We start from the raw sequence: 27,372 nt of genomic DNA on the forward strand, positions 1-27,372 counted from the left end.
CTGGTGTTTGAAAGGCGGAAGGCAAGACTTGAGATGGTAGGTTGGGGAGCTGGGTGGGGAGGATGGCATGAAAGGTTCCTGCAGGGAGTAAACTGGAGAGATCCAATGGCCTAGCCATGGCCTCGCGCAGCAGTGCAGGAGAGGAGAGTCTGTAGCCTGGGGACAAGAGGTTTCCTCCTTGCCCATCTAGGAGCCCAAGAGGCCCACGAGACAGGATAGGTGTGGCAGGTGGGTGGAACAGAGGATGCGCCATCTGACTGCATGCCCAGGGAATGAATTGGTGCAGCGGGCTTTCTGTAGAACCTACTCGATCCCAGGCACTGTGTTCTCCCTGGAGGCAGATAGATGTGTCAAGAAGTCTGGGCAGTAGTGGGATATAGAGGCTGTGCTAGAAACCTGTGGCAGGATCCAGCAGGGACCTAAGACAGGACTAGTGATTCCTACCTGAGGGGGGTGGGCCAGGCTGTAGGCAAGTGCGCATTCTCCAGGGGACAAAGGTGCTCACTCCATCAACCCGACATTTCCCAGGCACCTGATGTGTCCTGTCCAGTGCTGTTGGGATTGAAGTGGGGTTACATACGTAGTGTCGTGTCTAGTGGGGGAGACAGGAGCAGCATGCCCTGGGAGTTGTTATTATAAAAGTAGGACATGTGCCTTGGCGGGACTGGCTCAGACACCAGATGTTGTGTTAGCTGAAGAAGTGATCACTGGGATGGCTTGGGGAGGTGTCTTGGAGGAGGTAGGTCTTGAAGTGGACATTGAGGCATGGGTGGAAGTCACCCCAGTGGGGAAGGCCCTCTCGATGGGAGCAGTTGGAGGGATGGAGCAAGCAAATGTGCAGTGATGGGAGACCGCAGAGATCTTCCTGAACAAGAGGACAAAATCTGGACGGAAGTAATGATGATCAGATGGAAGAATTAGGGTAGAGGGCCTCGAAGGGCAAACCAGGGATTCGGATGTCATCTGAGGGACACGCAAGTCTCATGTCGCAGAGGCCCACAGTGGTGTGGATGGCAGGCCCTGGTACTCCTTGGACTGAGGGATGGGGGAAGGGTCTGTCCGAAGCCACCTGAGCCATCTCCCAGCCTCCAGCCACGGCTGGGCACTCCAGTACAAAATTCTCTTCCCAGCATGACCCCTGATTTGGCTTCCTGGTGGGGGAGGGAACACGCACAGACATCAGTCCAGTCACGTCTGCTTACCCCCGTCCCCAGGCGCGCCCATCCAGGTCTCCAGGAGTGAGCACATCCTTGGCCAGCTGTTCCCATGGCAACCGCCCTCAGCGCGGAGCACAGAGCTGGAGGAGAGCAGCCCCTGAATCATCACTGGGGGCTCACCCAGTTAGGACTAGGGGCCCAGGGGAGCTTCCCCCTGTAACGGAGAGTGGGAGCAATGGCCAAGTAACCTTGAGGGCCAGAGGACCCCATCTGTCAACCAACTGCTGGCTGCTGGGGGGCGCTGGGGCTCAGCATGTGCAGCTGAGTCCCCATCTCTCTCCGACCCTTCTTCTGAGGCTAGGGTGCCCCCTCTGTGTCCTCTGTCTCATGAAAGATGGATGACCCCTGGGAGGGTTGGGGGCAGGGGTCAACAGCTGCCTGGGTCTCTTGCCCTGAGATGGGCTGGGGATCATTTGCAGGGAGAGCATGTCTTGGGTCCCCGGCCCTGGCGCCAGTCGTGGCAGGAGGATGAGCTGGGTCTCAGCACCCCGGGACGATCGCCTCGGTCGGCAGTATGTCCCCAAGAATAGGTACATCCTCTGGATAAAAGTTAGAAGCTAATCAGGAGAGTCACGAATGGCCAGGCGATTTATCTCTGGGCTCTGTTCTGTTAGGTTGCTTTCTCATTGAAAAATCTGTGATGGGCGAGATCAGTCGCCCAAGTGACTCATGGGGATGAGCACTGGAAGTGGAATCAGAGAAGATGGGTTCTCGTCCTTGCCCTGCTGCTTCCCGGCTGAGGCCAAGGGCAGATTGCTCATCAGTCTCTACAGCTGCAAAATGGGTCCTCGGAGTGCCTGCCTCGCAGGGTGTTACGGGGCTTAAATGACATATGAGTGTGAAGGGCTGGCACACAGTAGGCATTTAATAAGTGTTAATTTGCCTTCTTGCCTCCAGACAGGGGCAGAGGATATGCATTCGGCCAAAGGGGTCTATGAATTTCCAAGAGTCAAGGCCGGCCAGGCCCTAAGTACTCATTTTTCTTGTCCACTTTCCCTGGAAGCCTGGCCGAGTCCCAGTTCTAAATTTCCCCCAGGCCAGCCTCCTCCATGCTGAGGCCTCTCCTGCTCCAGCCTCCATGTGTTCAGATGAGCAGCAGAAGGCAGCTGGCTTTCCTGTGCTCCCTTAGGACATTCTTGCAGCACCGTCCTCCCCAGGGGCTCACACACACAGGCCCCCACTGCCCCTGTGCCCCGAGTGCAGGCTGCGTCTGGGCTGCGTCCTCCCCAGGCCCTGCTTCTAGCCCCGAGAACTTGCTGCAGGCAGGCTGGCCCTCCCCCTCCTCACCCTTCCAGCTCTGTGTGTGGCTCCTGGTCCAAGCTGGGCATCACTTGCATGCAGAGTGGAGTTTTTCCCTCTCGTGCCTTCTCTGCCCTTCTTTCAGAGGGCTCCTGCAGGAAGAAGCAGGAGTGCTGGATTCTTCTAAGGATCCTAGCACATAGGCCAGGTGGGCTGGTGGGGAAGGGGCTCCAGCTCCACACTGGATGGATTTGTTGTCACTGAACTTAGATGTGGCTTTGTAGCTTGTCAGACTTGGAAATCTCCAAGGGATATGTTTTTGCCCTGGGAATTCAGCTCCATTCAAACAGTGACCAGTCCTTAGTCCCTTGGTGGCTGCAGCGCAGGGCCTGGGCCTGTGGGTTGTATGCAGGCCCTGCTGGGCTTGGGCAAGGGCTGAGCCTGGGTGCTTCGTCCTGCCCCTCCCTGGGCTTCATTTCAGTATGGATCCCAGACTCTCCAGAGGGACCCCAGTCCTGACACGCTAACCCACCGGACCTTCTGGAGAAGAATGACCAGTACTTAAGCTCTGCTCACTTCCCTTCTCTTTTCACATCCTTTCTCCCGCTTTCGCAAGTGTGGGAATGGGGTTGATTTTTTTTTTCTCTCTCAGAAGGGGAAACTGAGGCTCCGAAGGGCTGAGCAGCTTGCTGCCAGGTGCCAGGACATGCTGCGTCTGGGACCCGGGGGCCTTGGCCTCTAGCCTGGTGCTCGGGCTCTGAAGGCCCTTCCCTTCAAAATGTGTGGGGGACCCCTTGGCTTCTCCAGTGAGAGGCCAGCTAGCAGGGACAGGACAGGGTCAGGAGGAGGTGGGATGGGAGCCTCCAGTCCCCCACATATGTTCCCCACGAAGGGGGGAAGGTGGGAGGGCAGGAGGAGGGGGTGGTCCCGGAGCCCTCCTTGTGGCCACAGCTGGTTCCCAGGCTCCTGCACTGGTGTTGGACAGGCCAGGGGAGGATTCTGAGTGATCTGATGAAGCAGCCGAGCAGAGCCCTTGGTCTTGGCAAGCAGACCACACAACCTGCCTGCCAGATGCTCTAGGAAGGTTCTTCCGAGGCCAGAAGACCTGCAGGTTCCAGAGCTGGGACAAAGCCCAGTGGGGAGAAAGGGCTCCCTCGAGGAAGTGTCAGGCAGGAGCAGTGACTGCCAGCGAGGCCCGGCCTGGCTGGCGGCCCCGAGGCTTGGAGGCGGAGGAAGGCTGACCTGGCCTGCCGCCCGGCCCTCCCCGTCTCCTGGCAGTCCTGCTGCTCATTCATTCCGCAGCCCGAAGGACGGGCCTCTTCCTGCGAGTGTGAGGAGTGCAGGTCCAGCGTGTCAGTCAGGAAGGGCCTCCTGGGGTCTGGCGATACTGTCTCGGTTGTCATTGATCATGTATTTGGGGAAAAGCACAGACTTCAGAGTCAGACGTGGATTCACATGCTAACTGTACCGCTCACGCAAGCTGTGGACCTTAGGAAGTTAACTAGCCTCTCTGAGCCATACGCCTATCAAACAGAGGTAATTATACTTACCCCCTCGTGACTGTTGTGTTAAAAGATGAAATGTATAGTCATGCCCCCATATCCACGGGGACATGACCCAGGACCCCCAGGGATGCCTGTAACTCAGACAGTACCAACCCTGCATCCACTAGGGTTTTTTCTGTTGGACACAGACCTCGGATAGAGTTCCATGGCTCAATTGAGTACAGTGAGAAATTAACCGTAATAACTTCCAGTGAAATAGAACAGTTACAACAATATACTGTAGTGAAGGTCACATGAGTGAGACTCATTTGACTGGGGCGCCTGGGTGGCTCCAAGGGTTAAGCTTCTACCTTCAGCTCAGGTCATGATCCCAGGGTCCTGGGATGGAGCTCCACATCGGGCTCCCTGCTCAGTGGGGAGCCTGCTTTTTCCTCTCCCTCTGCCTGCCGCTACCCCTGCTTGGGTACGCTTTCTTCCTCTTCCATCTTAAAAAAAAAAAAATAACATCATCTCACACTTCTTGTAATGATTCGAGATGCCCTCATGCCCTCGTGTTGAGGTGAAGGGTGCTGTGACAGCGTGAGGCTGCTCTTGACCTTCTCACGTACTTGGAAGGGTCACTGACTTCAGGACTGTGGGTAGCTGAAACTGTGGTTCTGTGTGTAGCATCATGGTTGGTAAGTGGAAAATACTGAGTAAATATTGCCCCCTTCCCCTCCCGCCTCAGAGAACATTGCCTGCTTTTTAATAACTCTTCAACAAACCTTTATTAAGTTTCACTGTGGGATTTCTCTGCCTTCTTAATTGGAAGTCCTTAAAGCTAACCTCATTCCTTCTTGCTTCCATTTGTGCCCAAGCCATGGGGGCAGTGCCGTGGCCTCTGTCCAAGCCTGGTCCTTCTAGTGGGTAGTAGGATCATCCTGAAGGTGGGGAGACGGTCGAGCGGCAGATGGGCTGAGCCCGAGGGTCCCCAGTGGGAGGCAGCAGAGGGTCGAGGGCACCCGTGACATAGAAGGCGCTTCCAGAAATGTGACTCCTTCAGGGAGGCAGCCAGGCGGGGCAGATGATGGGTCTTAGATGTGGGAGCAGATGCTCTCCAGGCAGAGGTGGGGCTGGGGAAGAGGGGGTTGTGAGCAGCCCCCTCAGGCAGAGAAACCTCCGCCCACCGACTGGGGCAGCCCTGCATTGCCCACGCACTGTCCCAAACCATCTGGGAGCCAAAGAATTCCTTAAAGCCTGACCTCTACCTCCTCCAGCCCCAGCCTGGCTCTGAAATCAACAAGCCGTGTTGTCGTCACCAAGTCATTGCTACTCCGCTGGGCCTCAGTTTCTTCTTCTGTTCAGCGACTTCCGAGGCTCAGGCCTGCTCGGATGTTTGAGGAGCATTCACGCCAGCCGTTTTCTAGGCTTGTGGCTGGGGCAGTCTACACGGGCACATACACAGGCTGGCCAGACTAGGCGCCCTGCACATGTGCTCTGTCTCCCACCACGTGCCACCTTCACCCCAAACCCACACCCCCTCTCCAGTCATATTGTTTAAAACAGTGAGGGGATGGGGTGCCTGGGTGGCTCTGCCTCTGCCTTCGGCTCAGGTCATGGTCCCAGGGTCCTGGGATCAAGCCCTGCATCGGGCTCTCTGCTCAGCGGGAAACCTGCTTCCTCCTCTCTCTCTGCCTGCCTCTCTGCCTACTTGTGATCTCTCAGTCAAATAAATAAATAAAATCTTAAAAAAAAAAAAAAACACAGTGAGGGGAGCATGGCCTGTGTCTAAGGGGTCGTATGGAGATAGGGATGAATGGGCCAAGGCTCTGCCTTCCCAGAGGTCACGGTCTTGTGGGGGAAGAGACAGGAAATCTGAACAGGAACGCTGGGTGGGGTGTATCATTGTATCACTTTATAGGTAAGAGTACTGAGGCCCAAGGATTAAGTACCTTGCCCCAGGTCACAGGCTGGTTGGGAGTAACGCTGGCCTTGTGACCCGTGGCCTTCTTCCATCCAACAGCCAGAGGCAGTCCTTTCTCTCTTGTGGCTCGACCTTGGCTTAGATGACATCACTCCCAAGCTGGGGGCTTGAGCAGGGGCCTGCTCTGTTTCCCCGGGTCCGGCTCACTCCTTCCCTTCATTTGGTTTCAGATTATTGGCCACCTCCTCCAGGAGCCCCTCCCTGCTTCCCGAGGCCCACCCCCTCTTCATCATTTTCTAATCGGTCCCCAGCGAACAGCAAGGCCCCTGGGCACTGCTGACAACACCTGGCCCCCGCATGTGCCCACCAGCTTCCCAGCTGCGGGCTGCCAGAGAACGGGCCCCGCGTGGATGGCTAAGGTGGAGGCCAGCGGCTTCCCAGGGTCGGCAGCTGCATCAAAAGCCACGGTAGTCTATCCATGCGACTTGTCCCCTTGCTGAAGTCCAGCTCCTTCCAGAGGAGTCAGGTGGGACGCACCTTTAGAGCAGAGAGGATGGCAGGGTCTGGGTGGGAGAACTTTGGAGGGTCCCCAGCCCAGAGTTCCGGTGCCGGCAGAGGCGGGACAGGGGCAGGTCTCCCATCAAAAGAGCAGTATCTTCAGAGACAGAGCCCCTGGTTCCCTTGGCCATTGGTAGGTCCTGGGAAAGGAGGGAATGTCAAAGATTTGGAGGAGCTAAATGACAAAAGCACAGAGCCAGCGTGCACCCTCCCCTTTGCTACTGATTCTCTTCTGCCACTAACTCGGATCCTGTGCTCTGGCAAGTCTCTGTCTGACCCACTGTCGTCTTCAGCTGCAGGACCCCAGGAACCCAAGATGGGCCCCACCTGTACAGTGGAATTGCCAGACTATGAAGTTCATTAAGGGGAAGACCTCTTAGGAACAGCCAGTGGGGAAAAAAAAAAAAAAAGAAACAGCCAGTGGTAATAGTACAGACCAAGCCCCCTGGGTTCTAGCAGTGCTGTCCAGTAGAACTTTCTAGCTGATGGAATGGTCTCTGTCTCTAGTGCTTATGAGCCAGGGTGACGATGTGGCCATTGAGCACTTGAAATATGGCTAGGGCAAATGACAAACTGCATTCTAAATTTTATTTAATTTTAATTAATTTAAATATAGAAGATGTTCAACTTCATTACTCATTAGGGAAATGCAAATTAAATCTACAGTGATTTACACTTCACACCCATTTGGATGGCCATAATAATAATTTAAAAAAAAAAACAGATAATAACACGTGTCAGAGAGTATGTGGAGAGATCAGAACCCTCACATGACTGGTGGGAATGTGCAATGGGGTAGCCGCTTTGGGTTTTTTTGGTTGCTGTTTTGTTGTTGTTGTTGTTTTAAGATTTTTTTTTATTAGATTTTATTTTTAAGTAGTCTCTGCACCCAATGTGGGTTTCAGACCCACAACCCGAGACCAAGAATCTCTGTGGAACCCAACCAGGCGCCCCAAAGGCAGCCACTTTGGAAAGTAGTCCAGCAGATACTCAGAATGTTAAACACAGAGTTACCGTGTGACCCAGTGTTACACTCCTGGGCATTTATCCAAGAGAAATGAAAAAGTATGTCCAAGTAAAGACTTGTGTATGAATGTTCATAGTAGCTTTATTCATAAAATAGGCCAAACGTGGAAATGATCCAAATGCCCATCAAATGATGAATGGATAAATAAAATATGGTATATCCAAGCAGTAGAAAGTTATTCAGCCGTGAAAAGGAATGACATAGCGATACTTGAGACAACATGAATGAACGTTGAAAGCATCATGCTAAGAAGCCAGTCACAAAAGGCCAGTGTCCGTGATTAGGTTTATATGAGATGTCCAGAACTAGCCAATCTGTGGAGACAGAAAATAGAGATCGGTAGTTGCCAGGGGCTAGGGCCGGAGTCGGGGGGGTAGTGGTGAGTGCTTGCTAATGGGCACGGAGGTTCTTTGGGGGAGGGGTTAATGAAAATATTCTGGAAATAGATGATGGTGATGGTTGCACAACTTTTCAAATGTGCTAAGAACCAGTGGACTGTACTTTATTTTTTTATTTTTTAGTTATGTTCTTAAATATTTTATTCCTTTATTTGTGAGAGAGAGAGAGTGAGTGAGCACGGGGGGAAGGGCCAGAGGAAGAGAGACTCTCAAGCAGACTCTGCACGGAGCACGGAGCCCAACATGGGGCTTGATCCCAGGACCCCAAGATCATGACCTGAGCCGAAATCAAGACAGACGGTCAACCCACTGAGCCACCCAGGCGCCCCCAAATTGTTGAAAGGGGTGACTGTTGTGTGACTTACATCTCTGTCTACGTGTTTGTGTATCTCGATACGCATATGTGCCTTTGGGCTGCGGTCTTGGACAACACAGTCAAAGGGTCCGATTATCCGGGTCCAGTTCTGGCTTCACCATTCACAGCTGTTTCACCTTAGGCAGCTTACTTAACCTCTCTGGGATTCATGCTTCTCAACAGCAAAACTGAGTTACTAACAGGACTGCTCTCCAGGGCTGTAATGGAGATTACATGGGCTGATATTCATGAAGCTTCTAGACCACTGTGTGGCACATGGCGCTGTGGAGGAGTTAGCGATACTGATATCACTAGTTCACAGTCAGAAACCACCCGGGCCTAGCCCCAAGTCCCCAGCCCCCAGCCATTTCCCTCGCTTCCTTTCTCCTCTCCGCTTTCTCTGCTGCGTAAACTGTGGCTCTAAGAACCACTCCCAGCTCCCAGCAGCAGCGTCACTGGAGGCGTCCCATGTAGGGTCTGGGCAGCATCACTGCTGGAAAACATTGCCAGTGAGTCTTGAGGTCCACCGGGCAGGAGAGGCAGGTGTCTCCTGCTGAGGCACACAGCTGATTTTCTGCAGGAGGCCTGCCCTCGAGAGCTGAGCCCAGCATCCAGGTCTCTAAAGGAGAGAAGATTGAATATGTTCATAAATCTTCTCTCTGATCCCATAACCTATCGGAGGGACATGGGGTGGGGAAGAGGAGACAATGGAATTCTCCCAGCAGCACGCCTTCCCTACAGGCGTGCAGGCAGGCATCCCCTCCTTGGTCCCCGGCCCTCAGCCTTGACTCCCCTCCACTGTCCTTACCTAAAGCAGTATCGCGGCTAGATGGTACGAAGTGGCTGCGACGTGTTGCTCTCCCCTGGAGCTTTAATGCTCACTCTCCATGTTCGCCTCCAAAGGCTGCCCTTGCTCACCAGCTAAGCAAGCCTGAACTGGCCTGACCCTGGCAGCCTTGTGGAGCTGCCCTCTGGCTCCCTCCCTCCCTCCTGCTCACCACAGAGAGAGGCTGCTACATCCCCCAACCCCCCACCCCAGAAAGAGCCAGGTCGAGCATGGGTGGGGGGTATGGCGGGGGTGGCTCTCCTTCCTCCTCATCAGGCAAGCTTCCCACCTCCGGGACATTGCAGAGGAGTGGAGGGAGACCTCCAGAGCACAGATCTGAACCTTCATCCACTCTCCACAGGCAGCCCTTCGTCTGCTGGGCATTGGAGCAGAAAGGCCTGTTGGAGCAAGAGGCCTCTCTTAGACTTTGGCTCTGGATCTGAGCTTGCCAAGTGGAACCCACAGGTCCCCAGGCACCCCTTCCAAACTCTCTGCCCACAGAGGGCTGACTGGCTCACCCCAGAGGCCAGGCACTGCTCTCTCTCCCCATGAGTAGGACAAGCTCCCCAAAGTAGATGCTGCAAACTCTTGGCTCTTTTCCAAGAGCGTTAGTACAACCCAGGCACCCGGGGGAAGGACGCCGGCCCTGGGAGTGCAGAGCCTGGGAGGAAAGGAGGTGTCCTAAGCATCATGCCGAGGGAAAAGACCCTCCTGCGACAGCCCAGGCTGCCCAGCCACTGCAGCCACCGCTGCCGCTCAAAAGCCTGAGAATGAGACAGCTGCCCTTCTGCAGTACTGCGGCAGCCTCAAGGCCACGGCTGGCTGAAGGCTAGCAGCGCCCCCTTGTGGCGCTTCTCCGTAGCAGCGACCGGAGCTGCAGGACGGAGGTGGCTCCTGGGTGGCCTGGAGATGGAGGAGGAGTGGGCTTTCCCAGAAAACAGTAGACGTGTGCCAGGGAGTAAACTTGGTCTGAAGGCCCAGGACACAGCCCAGTGGCCTGGCATCAGGAAATGAGCCCCGTTTTGTGAAGGACATACTGTTCTGGTGATGTGCAACAAGATGTCAGAATTGTTCAAAATGGGACCTTCTGGGGGTGCCTGCGGGGCTCATTCAGCTAAGCATCTGACTCCTGATTTCAGCTCAGGTCCTGCGTTCAGGGCCTTTCGATGGAGCGGGAGAAGCAGACTCCCTGCTGAGCAGGGAGCCTGATACCGGGCTTGTTCCTAGGACCCCAGGATCATGACCTGAGCTGAAGGCAGACACCCAGCCCACTGAGCCACCCAGGTGCCCCAGTAAATAAAAGCTTTAAAAAGAAATGTAACTTTTTATCATCCATATTGGGGGCTTGCAAAGACGCAGATTCCTGGCTCTAACTCAGCCTTCTGAGTCATAATCACCAGGGATGACACTCACACCAGCATCTGTAACACATTCTGGGAGAAAGGATGTTGATATGGATTCAGCCAACTACAAAGCTATAGAACCAGATGGTCAAAGCTGGTCAGGGGCCTTGGGTATCCCCTACCCCAACTCCCTTATTATTATTATTAATATTTTTTTTAGAGAGGGGTGAGGAGAGGCAGAGGGAGAAAGAGAATCTTTTTTTTTTTTAAGATTTTATTTATTTATTTGACAGACAGAGATCATAAGTAGGCAGAGATGCAGGCAGAGAGAGAGGAGGAAGCAGGCTCCCCGCCAGGCAGAGAGCCTGGCATGGGGCTCGATTCCAGGGCCCTGGGATCATGACCTGAGCCGAAGGCAGAGGCCTTAACCCACTGAGCCACCCAGGCGCCCCGGGAGAAAGAGAATCTTAAGCAGGCTTCACACCCAGAGCAGAGCTGACATGGGACTCAATCTCAGGACCCTGAGATCATGACCTGAGCCAAAATCAAGAGTCAGATTCTTAACCGACCGAGCCTCCCAGATGCCCCCCTTCAATTCCATTATTTTATAGATAGGAAACAGGCCCAGAGAGGGGAAGTCATTTAATCCAAGACCCCACAGTTAATTAGTGTGTGCCCTCGGGAAAGCAAGCCTGCCCCTGCTGCCTTCTTCCCCTGTCCCCCTGCCTCCCCGCTCCTCTTAGCCCAGCACCCAGGAGAGACACATTGCCGAGGCTGTCTGATCCCAGCCTTCTGACTCAATCAAAGTCAGAACTCTAGGTGATCTGGAGAGACACCAGCCTGGCAATCCCAGGCAAGGGTTGGACCACGCTTGCCCTCTCTGTGGCCCCAGATTTCTCTTCTATCTCTTGCTTTGCCTTCCATCCATGTGGCCAATAAGTTATTTCCCGAGTCCTGGCTCTTTCTAGGTATTTTGCCCCCACGCAGCTCCCTGTAGGAGGGATACAAACACTCGGCTCCAGCTTGGTTCACACGCTAGTTGGGAGGATTCAGGATTCTCTGGGGCAAGGATGAATCTCGCCGGGAGCTCCTCCAGGGAGCAGGAGCACTCCATAACCAGAAGTGTGTGATTTGTCACGCCGCAGGGTTCTGTGACAACCGCCTCTTACAATATTGTGACTTACGTGAAGGGATGAATGAAATGACAGAATCAGGAACAGAATAAAACGTCCCCCGCCTGCTTACTCCATGGAAGGGGGGGTGCCTTGCGCATGGAGGCCCGCCCAGTGCTCTCGCTAGGGCCTCCGGCTCATCAGATGGTGAGGACAGGGTGGAGGGAGGAGGTGGAACCGTAGGAGACGTCTTTTGCTCTGCCTGAGCTCAGGGGAGATTAGTGGGCTGGCTCGCCTGTCCCCTTCTGCGCACGCTCCAACCGTACTGGGGGACGGAGCCTTCCCACACTCAAGATTAGGAGTCCATCCCGCATCTTATGCAAGAACCTGCAGGACCCACCCAGCACAACTTCTGAGCAGGCGGTAGAGACCTGGAGGGCTGAGGACTCCCCGGAGGTGGGTCCCCATCGCCTCCTTTGGCCGGACCTTGGAGGTGTGCGTCCTTGAGTAGAGGACAGAGATAAAAGTGATGCCAAAGCCATCTGACTCGTGGGAAACACAGAATGTCAGCCACGGATACTAGTTGTGATGTGGTCCACTGCTAAGCATCCTTTGTGGTCGTTTGGGGAGGGCGGCCCACTGGCTAGGGCTGGAATGCTTGTGTTCGTAAAGGCTTTTATTGTAATGGTATTTGACCCATGCGTACTAGGAGCCCAAGCTGCCAGGTTCTTGAGTTTAGAGAAGACTTGGACTCCACCCTTGGGATCTAATAGGGTCAGGAGAGATTTTTTGTTTTCTTCTTGAGAGTGATTGAGAGAGACAGAGAGAGAGAGGAGTGTGTGCGTGTGTGTGTGTGATGCTGGATTCTTCCTTCTGCAGGTCTTTCGGTCTAGCCTGGATATCTACGTGTATCAATTACCAGACCATTCCAAACAGTTATTTATGTTGTTTGTTTACTTATTTATTTATTTTGAGAGAGAGAGAGTGAGTGCGAGCAGGGGAAGGGGCAGAGGAAGAGGGAAGGAGACTCTCAAGCAAACTCTCCACTTGATCTCATGACCCTGAGATCATGACCTGAGTAGAAGTCAAGAGTCTCCTGTTTAACTGACCAAGGCATCCAGGTGCTCCACTGTAATTTACATTTTGATCAACCCCTTTGGGGACTCGTCTCTGTGCCTCTCGTCCCCAGCCCACAACCCAGCAAGGAGACAGAGTGCTGGCGTGCAAAGGGCCCTGGGCCAGGGCACACCTGCCTTGCTCTTCCCCACCTGGGAGATACTGGCCACGCCTTTTCCTCTCTGGGCCTGAGTGAGGTGTCGTTTTTCCCGCATCTATAAAATGAGAGGGCACATGAGTCTCCCGAGCTCTGAAATGCCGTGACTTGAAAACGTTCTTGCCCTGAGTCACTTCCGTTTCTCCTGTTGCTTCTCGTGGAGCCCAGCCGCTGACAGCAGAAGCCAGTGTAGAAGTCAGCCGAGAACCCAGTCCTCTGTGGCCTCTGCCCTGGGCAAAACTACTAATGTGGTTTCTGAAACCTTGGTGGAAGTAATTAAGATTTCAGCAGCCAGTTACCGCAGTTTACTTAATTGTCAGCTAATAATTAAAATTGTACAGAACTTGGGTAGATTTGACTGCTGGGTGATGGATTCCCTGGAGTCCCCCTTCCTCCCCTTCCTCCCTAAATCTGGTGGGGTTATTATCCTGCGTTGGAGGCCCCCATCCCTTCCTACATCAGATTTCAGACTGCTGGCCAGGGAGGACCCAGCCTCTCCCACGGCAGAGCCGGAGTCCCGGGGAGCAGGATTGAAGGCGGAACGTCGCTACAGTCCGTGCAGGGCTGTCATCAGACCTGATGACTTGAAGACGAGGTTCCGTTTCCACCTCATCCGCCCCCTGCCTCCAAGGATGAGGGCCTCCCCCGACCCGAGCAAGGGCCCAGAGGAGGGTGGAGCGTCCTCCGGAACTGCACTGCTCACCTGCAAACGAAAGAACCCAGAAGCCAGTCCAGCCCCGGTACGAGTGTGTTCCCTTGGCTCACCTGCCCCTGTGTACCTTCTGATGAACGAGAACTGCTGTTTATAGAGTACCTACTGTGTGCCAACCGCCGTACGGAGCATGAGCATGTGCGAACAGGAATGAGCCCCGTCACCCTCACCACAACCCTCCCGGGGGAGGGGCACCATTATTCTCCCCATTTTGCAGAGGAGAAAACTGCAGCAAGCTGAGGTGCTTTGTGCAAGCTCAGACACAGCGAGAAAAGGACAGTGCAGGATCCGAAATGTCTTTCTGACTCAAAGACCTATGTTCTTGCTAGAACACTGCCCCGTCTGTTCTTGCCCCCATATTTCCATTTCTTGGTTAGTTCCTAGTCTAGTTCAAGTTCATAGTCTTGCCTTCCTAGCCTAGTTCAAGGTCATAGTCTTGTCTTCTTAGTCTAGTTCAAGTTTATCATAGTCTTCCCTCCCCGGGGAAACTTGTTTTCCTGATAGGCAACTCACTGCACAGGGCTTCCTCCTGATGAACTAGCCCTTCTCCAGATTAAATGACCTTGTGCCACTGCGTTCATCTTTTTCCTTCCTCACTGACAGTGGAGGACGGGTTCTTCCACATATACCTCTCGGTGCACTTGTCTGCAGAACCGCAGACTTGCACACGTGCGATTCTCTCTCTCTCTCTTTTTTTTTTTTTAAGATTTTTTTTATTATTTGAGAGTGAACAAGGAGAGAGAGAGAGCACGAGTGCCATGAGGGGCAGAAGGAGAAGCAGACACCCCGCCGAGCAGGGAGCCCAATGCGGGGCTTGATCCCCGGACCCTGAGACTGTGACCTGAGCCAAAGGCAGGCACTTAACTGGCTGAGCCTCCCCAGACACCCGCTCTGTGTGACTCTAATGGTTTGCACAAACTACTGGCCGGACCCCAAGTAGGTGTGTACGTCCGGAGGCATGTGTACTTCAGGGCAGTCTATTGTAGTGGAAAGAACAGGAGCTTTGGAGTCCACAGACGGGAAAAGTGCTTGGGGTCATGCCCACCGTATGATGAGCTTTCAGTAGCGGACGTTATTTGCGTGTGTGTGTGTGTGGTTTGTTTGACTGCCAGTCCTTCAGCCCCAAGACTTGTGATAAGCAGTATGCGCTCTGCAGTCTCGTATGAGACAGCAGTGTGTAGAAACACCATCCTGCCTTGCCCAGTGCATGCTGGGAGTGTGACGTTGTTGGCGGCAGCTGTGAGTTACCATGGTGATGGCTGGGTTGGGGGAGGGTCTTGCCCTCTTCTGAGCCAGAGGACTGCACACATCCTCCCTGCCTGCTCCTTTTGCAGGGAAAGGGTTGGAGCAGCAGCCTGGGACAATCTCATGAGCTCCCCCCGTAGACCTCCTTGTCATCGTGGAGCTGGCCTTTGTCCAGCCCTGCTTCACACACACACACACACACGCGCGCGCGCGCGCGTGCATACACCCGCCATCCTTGCAGCTGGACCCTATTCTGTAGGTGTTAAGAGCAGGCATACCCAGAGCCTCAGAGTAGGGCTGTGAGGGCTACAGTAGGGCTGTGTCCCCTCCGGACATCCAAGGGAGGGGACAGGTATGTTCTCCTGGCCACAGTGTGGGTCCTAACAAGAGCAAAACCCAAGCTGAGCTGGCCTGGAGAATGCCTTTTTCTCACCTGCACAAAGATGCTTTGTAGGCCGGGAGCCCCGAGTGCCTCCTGCATGGACGGGTGCTGAGGGAGGAGAGGAGCTCCCAGGCCCTCCCTTCTGCTGTGTCTGTGCTCTCTCACGTCCCCTAGGCCTCTACTGCAGGCCCAGAGTGGACATTGAGATGTTTTGACACATGGAGGTGACCTCTGAGACACCATGACTTATCCAGTAAAGCAAATCATCAAGCTTTGGGGTCATCATCACAAGATGGCGTGTACCTCACCAACCTTCACCCCATCTCTGATCCTCATGGGAGATGATGAGAAAGGGGGGAAGCTTAGATATGAGCTGGGGGTTTAGAGGTGAGTAGTGTGAAGGGGAAGAGTGGGCAAGGGTGAGAGGGGTGGGTGAATTCTTTTGCAGATGCAACTTTATTCATATTTTCTAGTTATATGGGTAAAGATTTGCCTTGAGGTCATGGATGTGAACATCAAATTGCCCCCCAACCTAGCCAGAGTTTCTGCAGCCTCTTGAGTTCCAGAAGCCTTTCCTGTATGTGCATGTCAGTCCTCTCATCGTGGGGCTACCACTGTACCCTGAGGAAGGTCTCTGTCACCCACAGATGTGGGTGCACAGTCAGACTTCTCAGGAGCCACTACCCTGAGCTGAGCCTTTGAGAAGTAGGCTGGCATCCCCAGGATGACCACCAGGGGGCAGTGCTGGGGCATGGAGGGAGCTCAGGGGGATAGCCTCTGCGGGAGGGATCCAGGTCACCCTCCAGCAAATCAGGATCCAACCCAAACTCCTGTGTATGCCTCTGGGCTACACTGCTGGGAGGCCTGGTACCAGACATCATTCCATTAACCTCCAGCTCGTTGCCCCCTCACTGGACCTTAGCCTCCCATCTCTCCTATGACCAGGTTGGATCGGGTCACTTCCAAGGACACTTGTGGCTCTAATTTTGGGCAAGTCTATGAGACTTTAGGGGCATTCCCACCCCACTCTACCGACAAGGAAATGAGGTAGGGGGATAGAGTGGTCTTGGAGGGAGGAGAGACAGGGCACTCTGATCAGTGCAGTGACAAGTAGGAAAGTATCCCCTTTTCGGTCACTGCTAGAACATTAAGATCCAGGTTCCCATACCACACTCCCCTGCCCCAGGGCCAGGAGCACTAGAGAATACAGAGGGACCCTCCTGGGGCTGGCTACCTTTTGGATTAAATATTTTTTCCTTAAAAAAGGGGGGGGGTGAAGGGGGCCCCTGGGTGGCTCGTGGGTTAAGCCTCTGCCTTCGGCTCAGGTCATGATCTCAGGGTCCTGGGATTGAGCCCTGCATCATGCTCTCTGCTCAGCAGGGAACCTGCTTCCCCCTCTCTCTCTGCCTCTCTGCCTACTTGTGGTCTCTGTCTGTCAAATAAATAAATAAAACCTTTAAAAAAAAAAAAAAGGATTGGGGCCCCTGAGTGGCTCAGTCATTAAGCATCTGCCTTCCGCTCAGGTCCTGAGACCCTCATTGGGCTCCCTGCACTTCAGGGAGCCTGCTTCTCCCTCTCCCACTCCCCCTGCTTGTGTTTCGGCTCTTGCTTTGTCTCTCTCTTTCAAATAAATAAATAAATAAATTTTTAAAAGATTTTATTTATTTAATTGACAGACAGAGGTCACAAGTAGGCAGAGAGGCAGGCGGCCGGGGGCAGGGGGGCACAGAGCAGAAAGCCCAAAGCGGGGCTACATCCCAGGACCCTGGGACCATGACCCGAGCTGAAGGCAGAGGCTTTAATCCACTGAGCTACCCAAGTACCCCTATCCATGCTTTTTAAAAATGTATTTCTTGACAGATTTTTTGTGGTAGCATCCATCTGTTGTTGAAATGTTCGTTGAGCACCTACTGTGTGCCATCAATGCATGCCTGTGATGGTGCAGGCATGCCCCGTGATATATCACCAGAAATACGACTTTCTTCCCTGGCTTGACTTGGCTCTGTGCTGCATGCTAGGTGTGTGGCCTTGGGCCGTTTATTTCATCTTTCTGAGTCTTAGTTTTCCCCATCTGTAAAATGGGGACAAGATCACAAATCTCCCCTAAACGTGAGGATTCAATGAGCTCGTACAAGCACAGGGTTGGTGTGCACACAAGTCTAAGTAACTCTGGGTCACCTTCCTCTTTGGGTCTGCACACCTCTTAGAGTTATGCATGCCTTTCCCTCATTGCTGCCAAACCCAATGAAAGAATTGCCTTGGCCCAGGAACCCACATCTTGGCACAATGTTCTTAGTCCCCCCACGGGCATTTGGGAACCAAGCCTTAAAAATATATGTATATACTTTCTGATCCTGTCTGTATTCTATGCCAAGCCATCAGTTAAAGCCCACTGAGCGGCTCACAAGGTGACATTTGCCAGGATAAATAGGGATTGGCAGCCCCGGAAGTGACGACACTTATGTGGGACAGAGCTCAGGCCCTTGGCATGGAGGCTTGCCACGAGCGTGGAAGTGGCTACATGGTGCTGACCATGAGTGAGCCCATCAGCAGCAGCAGCCTCCTGCAGGCTCCCCAGGGAGAGGAGAGGGGAGAAGGGGGCAGGAGAGAAGAGGTACCTGGGTCTAGGTGTGGAGCTGGTTTTCAGCAAAGGTGTGGCCTGGCTTCTGGCCCACCCTCCCCAGCACCCGCCTCGGGGCCGACAAGACAGAGCAGCCACCTGCCAGCCAGTCTGGGTATATTCTTGGGGGTACAAGTGCCTCTGAAGGGATTCAGAAATGCTCCCTTTGGTAGCAAAAAGAACCTCATACTCTGCTGAGTCTGTGGGTCGGGGAGGGACCCAGAGGGCACATTGACCAGGGAAGGAACGCAGAGGGTTTTGGGATAGAGAGAAAAGGGAAGTAGCCTGAGAGTCAGGACTCCTGGGGTTTCTCCATTGCTTTGCCATCATCTCCCTGTAGGCCCCTGACTCTCCATGCAATACCTTTTCAGGGAGACATTAGGGATTTGAGTCCATTCATTGACCTTGGATCCCAAAGTCAAAAGGAAAGCAGGGGACAGGGACAGGTCCTTTTTATTTTAGTGTCCTCAGGGCCTTCTGAGACCTGGGATAAAGCATGTGTTTGATAAGGTTTACTGGATGAACTGATAGAAGGTTGGAGAAAGTTACTAGAGTTCTTCATGCTCAGAACCCCTTCCTCTTTTGCGGATGTTATTTTTACCTTGGGAAGGAGATGGGATAAATTCTGCTTTTTGCCTGTTGTAGATTCTTTTCATCTGACCATCCATGTTAATATTCTGCCTGGAAACCAAGGCTGAATAAAATGACCCGTGATCATTTAGGATTCTGAGGGCAATGGCCCTATCCATGCATCCCCCTCACTTGGGGTCCCATTGTCGCCCAGAGCTCAGTCCAGGCTCCCAAAAGTGACTGCTCATGCCCTCCACCTCCCCAGCAGCCACCTCACTTTTGGGGGCTGTATCTGCACTATCCCCCCCTTAACCCCATGGGGCAGCTCCAGACACTCCCAGTCAGTGTTTGGGGCTTAGGGAGTGTGATGTGCGGGAACTGGCTCCCACCAGCTTCCCAGAGCCACTTGCTAGCATCTCTTCCTAACCCTGCGGTCAGTGATGTCATGCTGGTAGCTTAAAAGATCCATCGGAGGAGAATTTACACCACAAAAATCAGCAAACGCTCCAAGTCAGGGCATCCCCACCTCTCAGGGCCGGTTGTTAAACTTATCACCATATCCCTGGAGATGGGTTTGCGGCAGACATTCCAGCTGACCTCAGCCACGGGGCTCTTGCCGGGGACCTCCACTCTGAGAAGCAAGCCTCCCAAAAATGAAAGCCAGAAGAAGCAGTTCCTCGGGGGGTCTGGGTGGCAGGCACAACACAGACCCCTCTCCCAGGGTCGAGATGTCAGGCGGTTCGAGAGCGCATGTCTAGGGTGACCAGATGGCCTGGGGAGCAGTGTCCTAGGGACATGGTCAGTCTCCACTCTCTGCCACCCTCAGCTCTCAGCAGAAAGTTCTCCACTCACCCAGCTGCTCTTTTCTCCCTCCAGACCCAGAATCCCAGAGAAAGAGGACAGTGCAGAATGTCCTGGATCTTCGACAGAACCTGGAAGAGACCATGTCCAGTCTGCGAGGGTCCCAGGTGACTCACAGGTAGGTCTAAACTGCCAAGGGGGCTCTCTCTCCCGCACTGGAGAGTAGGGCTTCAGAGACCCACGGGCCACCGCTGAAGGGACAGGAGAATCGGCCATCTCAGCAACAGAAGCTTGGTTTTGACTGGGATCTGCTTGCTTTGAGGCACGAGATATCATTTTGAGCAAATGAGTTGAAAAGCACTAGAGTGGGCGATAGGAAGCCCCTCCTCCGTGATTCTGACCTTCCGTGTCCACTTTCCCTCCTTTGATGCTGGTCTCCTCATGTGTTACAGTTGCTGTCCTTCTCCTGTCCTGAAGTGTCTGTTGTTAGAGGATTCTAGAATGGTGCCCATCCCAACACCCAGCCTCTTTCCCCCTTCTGTCAGCTAGGTATCCTCTGGCCTCTTCAGCCAGTGGCTGACCCAGATCCATGCCGTGGGGGTGCGCCCCGTCGCCCCACCCTGCAGAGACTTTGCTGCCTCCAGCGGTGTGGGCCACTCCATCCTCCCATGGCACCTCTCCCTGGAGCGGCACACTGGCCACAGCCTCTGCCGTGACTCAGAATTTCCCCCACTGGCTCTTCGGGCTGCCCAGATGAGCTCATGCTGTCAGCTCCGAGGGAGATAGAGGGCTGGGCAGGGGGTAGAAGGAGAGAGAGCAGAAAGCCAGGATTGGGAAATCATGGGGGTTGTGGAGCAGGAAGGCTGAGAGCGATTAGGTGGCCTGTCCAGTTGGACTGGAGTTCGGTTCCTCCCCATCTCCTGAGGTTGGAAAAGGAGAGCAAAGTTGGGACAGAAGGACAAAAGGATAAGGGCTTTGCTGAGCCCAAGTGTGTGGCTCAGAGAACTCCCTAACTATCATTCATCTCCGGGCACCGTGACCAGATTACCATGACCAGGAAGTGGAACAGAAATCAGGCTTCATAGCTTTCACTCATTGGCTGTAGTTCTTCTGCTTACGAACAGCCCTGCTCCTCCATCCACGACTCTGCCTAGTCCTGTCCCATCCTCTGTGTTGGACACTCAGCCCTTTGCTCCCAGATAGCTGACATATTTTCAGTGCTCAATCGAAGCCTCTATTCTGCGGGGTTAGCAGGACCAGACTACTGAAAGGGGTGTTTGGGTGGGGGGGGAGACATCTGATGAAAAGAGTGCATGTGGGAGGCTCCTGGTGGCCATGGGGCTCAGGCTGTCTTACATCTGTCCCTAACCTCCCTCCCTCACAGCCCCGAGCAGGACCCGAGTGAGACGGGCCGGGCTCAGCTTGGCTCGCCAGTTCAGGGACTCGGTGGATGAAATCTTGAACATCCTCCTTCCCCCATCCAGGGAGTCTGGAACAGCTCTCTCAGCACCAAATCACATGCCAGCTCCACGCCAAAGAAGCCAGAAAGCGCTTAGTTGCTAAGGGGGTCACACCCCAAATGACTCACCCACCGAGGAAGGGTAGAAGCAGTAGCTTCCGTGTCCTGGGGCCACTGACCGAGCACAGCCTGTGAAGCAGGACAGCCTGACCCCTTTTGGCTTTCTGTCCATGGCAGAGAAGAGGGAGGCCAAAAACCTTTTGCATAAAGCCGACTGGTGGGAGGGGGAGAGCCTCAGACCTCTGACTTCTGTCTCCCTTTATGGAAAAGGAACCAAGAGCCCTGAGCTGGTTTTGCTGTTTACTGTGGACCCTGAGCTACTTCCTCTCCTGGTCTTTGATTTATGCTCTTCCTCGTCCATACTTTGATAGCCAAAACAATGATTCCCTGAGTTTTTAGGGCTCTTTGACTTTTTAAAGTGCTTTCATCCCTCAGCCCTTCCCTCAGCCCTGGGAGGAGGTAGGATATGTTCCTATCATCAGGGTTAGAGAAGCAGCAGCCGAGGCTGGGGCGAGGGGGTCCCTTGCTGGAGTCACACAGGCTGATGAGGTGGGGGGGTTCTGTGTCCGGCAAGCTTAGAGCGCATGCCAGGTGCAGTGTTGGGCACCATACCCCAGAACAAAGACAGGCTTCCTCCTGGATGAGGAGCTTCCCGTCCAGTGAGCGCTTCCAGCCGGGTTATTTTCACTCTGGAACTTAGAAGCTAGCTCTAGATTCAGTTCCTTTTTCAGAAATCTTTATTTCTGTCCTGCTTCCTCTATTTCTACTGGCTCATTTCCCCAGCAAGGAGAGCGTCTGGGTCAGGGGGGCTGGGGCTGGAGAGGAAATGAAAGCCTCCCTCTGCTCCAGGCTCAGTGCTCTCCCCACCCCAGAGCGAGCAAACGAGAGAGAGAGAGAGAGAGAGAGAGAGAGAGAGGCAGGCAAGACTGAAGGGCCGGATGCAGGGCTGGAAGGCAAGAACCGACGTTTGAAGCTAGAACCCTCCCCCGCTGACTCAGAGATGTCTGGAGATGTGTTGGGGTGGGAGGGGTAAAAAAGAGCAGCAGAACCGAGGAAGAGGCACTGGTAGTGCGGAGAGCTGAACAGGAGTAGGCCAAGAATAGAACTGAGGGATCTGGTTGCTCCGTGCATCCCACACCGCGTACTAATTTTATTGCCGCGGTGTAGACGGACTAGGGAAACGGGCTGTGCTGGAGCTCTCCAGCGTCCTGTCACCGTGGCCATCATCATCCTTTGCTTTCCTGTCCTCATCTCATTGTCACAGTCAGCTTGTTTTTTATTAAACCCTTACGGCAAGCGCCCCTAGACTGAGTCTGATGACGAGAACTTTCCCACTGTTCAACTTAGCACGTTTGTCGTGGGGCAGCTCCTCATTGACTAGTTCTTGTACCTGGACCCAAGAACATGCCAGGCCCTGTGCGAAGTGGTGACATACAGTGGTGAGCGAGGCGGCCAGAGTCACACAGGCCCACAGTCTCCTTCAGGGCACTTCCATTGGCTCTGAGGTCCACAGTAATTAGAAACAGAAATAACACAGTGTGTGACAAAGTGCAAGCCCAGTGCCAAAGGAGGGCCTGGAGGGGAGAAGATGGATGTGTGCCAGGCCAGGAAGCCCCCCAGAGGGGCAGAGGCAGCTGTCACCAGTTGCCCTGCCCAGCCAGGGCACCCCCGCTTGTGCCCAGGACTTCTGTAGGGACCACCCACGGGCCCAGGTTCAAGGATGTCTGGACTTCTCTAATTCTGTTGATCAAAAAAAATCAAGCTTGGGGGCCCCTAGGTGACTCAGTCCATTAGGCTTCTGCCTTTAGCTGAGGTCATGATCTCGGGGTCCTGGGCTCCAGCCCCATATCTGGGGGGCCTGCTTCTCCCTCTTCCCTTGCCGCTCCCCCCGTTTGTGCGCATGCACTCTCTCTCTCTCTATCTCAAATAAAGAAATAAAATATAAAAAAAAAAAAAAATCAACCCTTGTTTTCTCAGGGTTGGTAGAGACAGTTTGGGAAGATTTTTTTTTTTTTTCCAAGGAGCATCACCAAAACAATAGAAAAATCGGTGTCCCACTCCTACGTTAACCCCAAAGTGACTAAGAAATGGATGTGTTCACAGAGCAAGGGTTTCTTTGCTTGTGTGATTTCCTGTGCAGCCACAGACTGCCTTAGCTACCCAGCTTTCTAGGCCTATGGGTTCCATTTCAGTTACTCACCCGTGCGTGGCTGCAGTTAGGCCGAGCCACTGAGACCCTACCCGTGGGGGACTGGGGCTGGGCACGCTGCTGGGCTGAGTAGGCTGATCAGTCTCTGAACCCACATCCAGGCCACCTCTCCAAGCAGATCCCCAGGATCCTTTCTCTCTGCAGCCACCTGCAGGGGTCCCTGAGGGAGAAAGGCATCTCCTCCTCCAGCTCCCCGATCTCCTCTGTGTCGGGTCATCCACAAACCCGGGCCTGCTTTCCTCACCTGGCCTAGCAGGGCCTGAGGCCTGGGGCCCCGTGAATCCCGTCTTTACCCTCTTGTCCATTTCCCCATGATCTCTCCTCTTTCAGTTAAGGCTGCTTCTGTTCTCTGGTGGGGTTCTGCTTCTTTCTCCTGACAGCCTAGGCCTTTTTGCTAGACTTACTGGGAACTAGCCACACATCTCGAGTTCCCAAAGCTTTGCCTGTACCCTCTGTAACTCATGCCAGACTTTGTCATCTCTGGTTTGGGAGTCAAGTAGCTCTCACCTGATTAGTAAAAAAAGAGGTGATAGACACACCTAAACAATGAATGGCCAAGGCCTTTGAAGCTGGTCTACCTACTTCCCCCAAGAGATCTCGCTGGACTCTTCCCATTTATTGAGCAGCTTGTATATACCAGGCACTGCATGAGAAATTTACATATATGATCATTACAGCTCTGTGAAGTAGCTAATATGCTGTTATTCCCATTTTACAGATGAGGAAATGGAGGCTTAGCAAGGTTGATTAATTCATCTCTAGCTCACTTACAAATAGATTGTAGAAAAGGGTTAAAACCCAGCTCATACTATAAAATCTATGTCCTTAGGCAGTATATGAGATTGGTTCCCTCTCACTTCGAATCCTTTCCCTCTGACAACCTCAGGTAACATGTAACAGGGGTGCCCTACAGGAAGAGGGGCCCATGGAGGTGGTGGAGCCCACGTGGGCAGGTGCAGAGGAGGTGGGATGGCCTGGGAAGGGGGAAGGGTCGCTGGAGTGCAGTCCGCCGGGACAGGGCCCAGAGCGGCCCTGCCAGAGTGAAAACCAGTGCCCTTCTGCCCTCTGCCCAGCTCCCTGGAGACGACGTGCTACGACAGTGATGACGCCAACCCTCGCAGCGTGTCCAGCCTCTCCAGCCGCTCATCCCCCCTCTCCTGGCGCTATGGCCAGTCCAGTCCGCGGCTGCAGGCTGGGGACGCGCCCTCGGTGGGCGGCGGATGCCGCTCGGAGGGGCCGCCGGCCTGGTACATGCACGGGGAACGGGCCCTCTACTCGCACACCATGCCCATGCGCAGCCCCAGCAAGCTCAGCCACATCTCCCGCCTGGAGCTGGTCGAGTCCCTGGACTCGGACGAGGTGGACCTCAAGTCCGGCTACATGAGTGACAGCGACCTCATGGGCAAGACCATGACGGAGGACGACGACATCACTACCGGGTAAGGCCCCTTGCACCGCGGGGCAAGGGGGCTAGGGAGGGCAGGGCGAAGACCAGTGGAGTGGGATTCCTTCAGAGGGGAGTGGGACTCAAGACAGAGGTTTGGGTTGCTGTCCTGTGACAAAAAAGCAGCTGTGCGGGGCCTTTGGACACTGGTTGTGGCTGCCCCTGAGATTGGATGTGGTGTGGTGGGTGGGGCCCCACTGGAGGAGCTGATTGGTCAATGAAGGGCCCTCCCTCTCATTGGCCCAGATGGCTGTCGTTCTAAGGTATGCCCCGCCCTCTTCTCTGGTCCTTGGCCCTCCAAAGGCTGGCTGGAAGGGTTTTGGGAAACGGTGTTAGTCCCAGTTCTGCTAACTCCGTGTGGGCCTTGGACGACCTCACCTGCTATCCCATTTGTGAAAAGAGGATGGGGGTACTACACTGTCTACTTCCCAGTCTAATTCAAAGAGAAAATGAAAGCACTACTGAAACAAAAAAGTGATACTGTGGCTCCCTTTCTCTCGCCAGCGTTCCCAGATCCTCTGTCCCGTGCCTTCTCTCGTGGCACTCAATTTCTGCTGCTCTGGTTTTTTCCTCTGCAGACCTTCAACCAGTAATGCAAATTCCTAGCCTCCATCCCCGTCTGTTAATCCCTTCTGCCTCACGGGGACCCTCATCTTCTCTTTTCTTCCCCCAGTTGGCAGGGTTGGGTTTGTGGAGCAGCCAGGACACAGGTGACAGTCTGGGAAGTGAAGGAAAAGATAGGAAGAAAGAAGCGTCGGGAGTGGGAGGGGTCCTGGCCCAACTGTTCCAAGCTGTGAGACTGAAGAGCTGTAGTGGTTCTGGAACCTTCTCCAGGGCATCTTTCAGCTCACTGCTACTTCCTGTCTTCCTTCTTGGTTTGCTGGGACTTTCCAAGGGACCACACAAGTAGTGACAACACCCCTTCCCCCTACCCCTCTCAGGGATTACCTCTTCCCAATAAAAACCCCAAGCTTCAAGAGAATGAAAAGTAGCCCCACCTAGGAAAGAGCTAAGAGCTATGCTCCAGGCCATCCGCTGTTCCCTACCCCTGGGGACAAACTTGGAGGGACTGGGCAGGGCCTGTCCAGTTGATGAGGCTCTTCTGGAACAAAACAACTGACTCATGAATGAATGGGGTTGTTTACTGTCTCTTAAATCCCAGAGGCCAGCCCAGCCTCACGCTCAGATCCACCAGCCTGAAGCCAGGACTCAAGAAAAGCTGTCCAGCTCCTCTGGTGCTCAGAGGACTTTGCTGGGCAGGAAGGAGAGCCAAGGTTTGTGACTGGCTGCTCTGGACAGCCCCTGTGCTGGGAAGCTGCTTCTCTGAGGAAGCGTCCAGTCCCTGCCCTCTGAGAGCTCTCAGTTGTATAGGGCAAAGGGAGGCACAACCCCTGTGAGGCAGAGAGCTCTGAAAGTTCCGTATATGTTGGAAGGGCCAGAGCTCCAGCCCTTACAGAGCTCCCAGAGAGAGGGAGGTGAGAACCATCCCCCACAGTGCACGCAATGGCCATGGCAGAAAATTTCCCAAACATGGAAGGCACAGGACTCCTGCCTTTGGAGAGATCCCAGTCTGAGGCAGGTGGGAGGACTTCCTAGCTGTGTGAGCCTGGGGAAGCTAGGAAAACTCTCCAGGCTTTAGTTTGTCTGTCTGCTAAATGCAGATAATAGAACCTATCTCAGGATGATTGTAAGGATTGAATATGTAAATACATAGGAAGTGCTTGGAATAATCCTTGGCTCATTGTAAATGCTCAGTAAATGTTAGCTTTTTTGGTTGTTGTTTTTGGTTTTTGGATTTGTTTTGTTTTCGCTGTTACTGGTCATTATTGTTATTGTTAAAATGTCATTCTGAAGGAGGACGAAGGACTCCTGCCCTCTGAGGGTCGCAGATTTGCCCCCAGGGACTGCGCAGTCTCACCCGAGTGCATTCAGAATCAGCAGCTGGGACAGAGGTAGGGGCAGCTGGACAATCCTGGGAACATCGATTTTGGGGTGTGAGGGTATGGAATGCTAGGCAGAGGGGAGCCAGGAACGATGCCCTTAACCCACCCTCTTGCACCCTTTCCTTATCCCCTTCCCTCCAGACAGGGTGTGTGCTTCTGAATCAGTAAAAAAAAAAAAAAAAGCAGGCTTCACCAAGCATAGCATGGATGAGAACCTGCAAACCCAGGGAAGTCTGCAGTTCCTAGGGGGAAGAAAGTGTTGGCCAGCGGTGCCCATGAAGTGGACTGGACACTGAGCTGCGTCTGATGATTTCACGTGTGGTGTTCACGGGCGGTCTGCAAATAGAAGGAATTCTTTTTTTCTTTAAAAAAAAAAAAAAAAAGATTTATTTATTTATTTATTTGACAGACGGAGATCACAGAGAAGCAGGCAGAGAGAGAAGGAAGCAGGCTCCCTGCTGAGCAGAGAGCCCAATTCGGGGCTCGATCTCAGGACCCTGGGATCATGACCTGAGCTGAAGGCAGAGGCTTTAACCCACTGAGCCGCCCAGGAGCCCCAATAGAAGGAACTCTTAACACTTGATAGTTTTAAGGTTTCTCCGTTGTTGACTTCCCCGCCAGAACTGGGAAACACACCCACCCTTCAGTGTGCTAAGGAAGGCATAGCTGAAGGGAACCCACTTATAACCCCAGTAATTTTAATGTAAACAGTCACTCCTCAATTATGTGCTTTCACAGTTAAGTGTTACGCTTTTTCATTAGAGACCAGGCATCCTCTCGATTCCAGCAAGAGACCGAGGAGTCCTGAACGGGCCCTGCTCAGCCCCCTTCTTGGCCCTCCCAGCCTCACTGTGGTTTCCGTGCAGGTTTTATAATTTAGGAAATGTCCTGTTTCGAAGAAACTTGTTTTCCGTATTCATGAAACGGTTAGGGCTGTTCCCTGTGGGGCCTCCCTTCTGACCATCCTGTCCTGTGGGTAGCCTTTTCATTCTATTATTAGTGTCCTCTGAGCACAAAAGTGTTTCATTTTGATGAGCTCTAATTTATCTAATGTTTCTTTTGTTGCCTGCTCGTTAGGTGTTGTATCTAAGAAGTCACTGTCAAATCCAATGTCATGAACCTTTGCCCCCGTGTTTTCTTCTAAGAGTTTTATAGCTAATGGGTCTTTTTA

General features: G+C 53.6%; 1 protein-coding gene across 1 annotated transcript in view; it reads left to right on the forward strand.

Moving 5' to 3' along the window:
- NAV1 (neuron navigator 1) overlaps positions 1-27,372 on the forward strand; it is a 252,392-nt gene that overhangs the window by 135,420 nt on the left and 89,600 nt on the right. The window contains exons 5-6 of the mRNA XM_044267590.1: positions 19,162-19,264; positions 23,888-24,253. Coding sequence (XP_044123525.1) covers positions 19,162-19,264; positions 23,888-24,253 — 469 coding nt within the window. The remainder of the gene's footprint in view (positions 1-19,161; positions 19,265-23,887; positions 24,254-27,372) is intronic.

Source organism: Neovison vison, chromosome 10, assembly GCF_020171115.1.
Source record: "Neovison vison isolate M4711 chromosome 10, ASM_NN_V1, whole genome shotgun sequence".
In the NCBI taxonomy this organism is placed as follows: Eukaryota; Metazoa; Chordata; class Mammalia; order Carnivora; family Mustelidae; genus Neogale; species Neogale vison.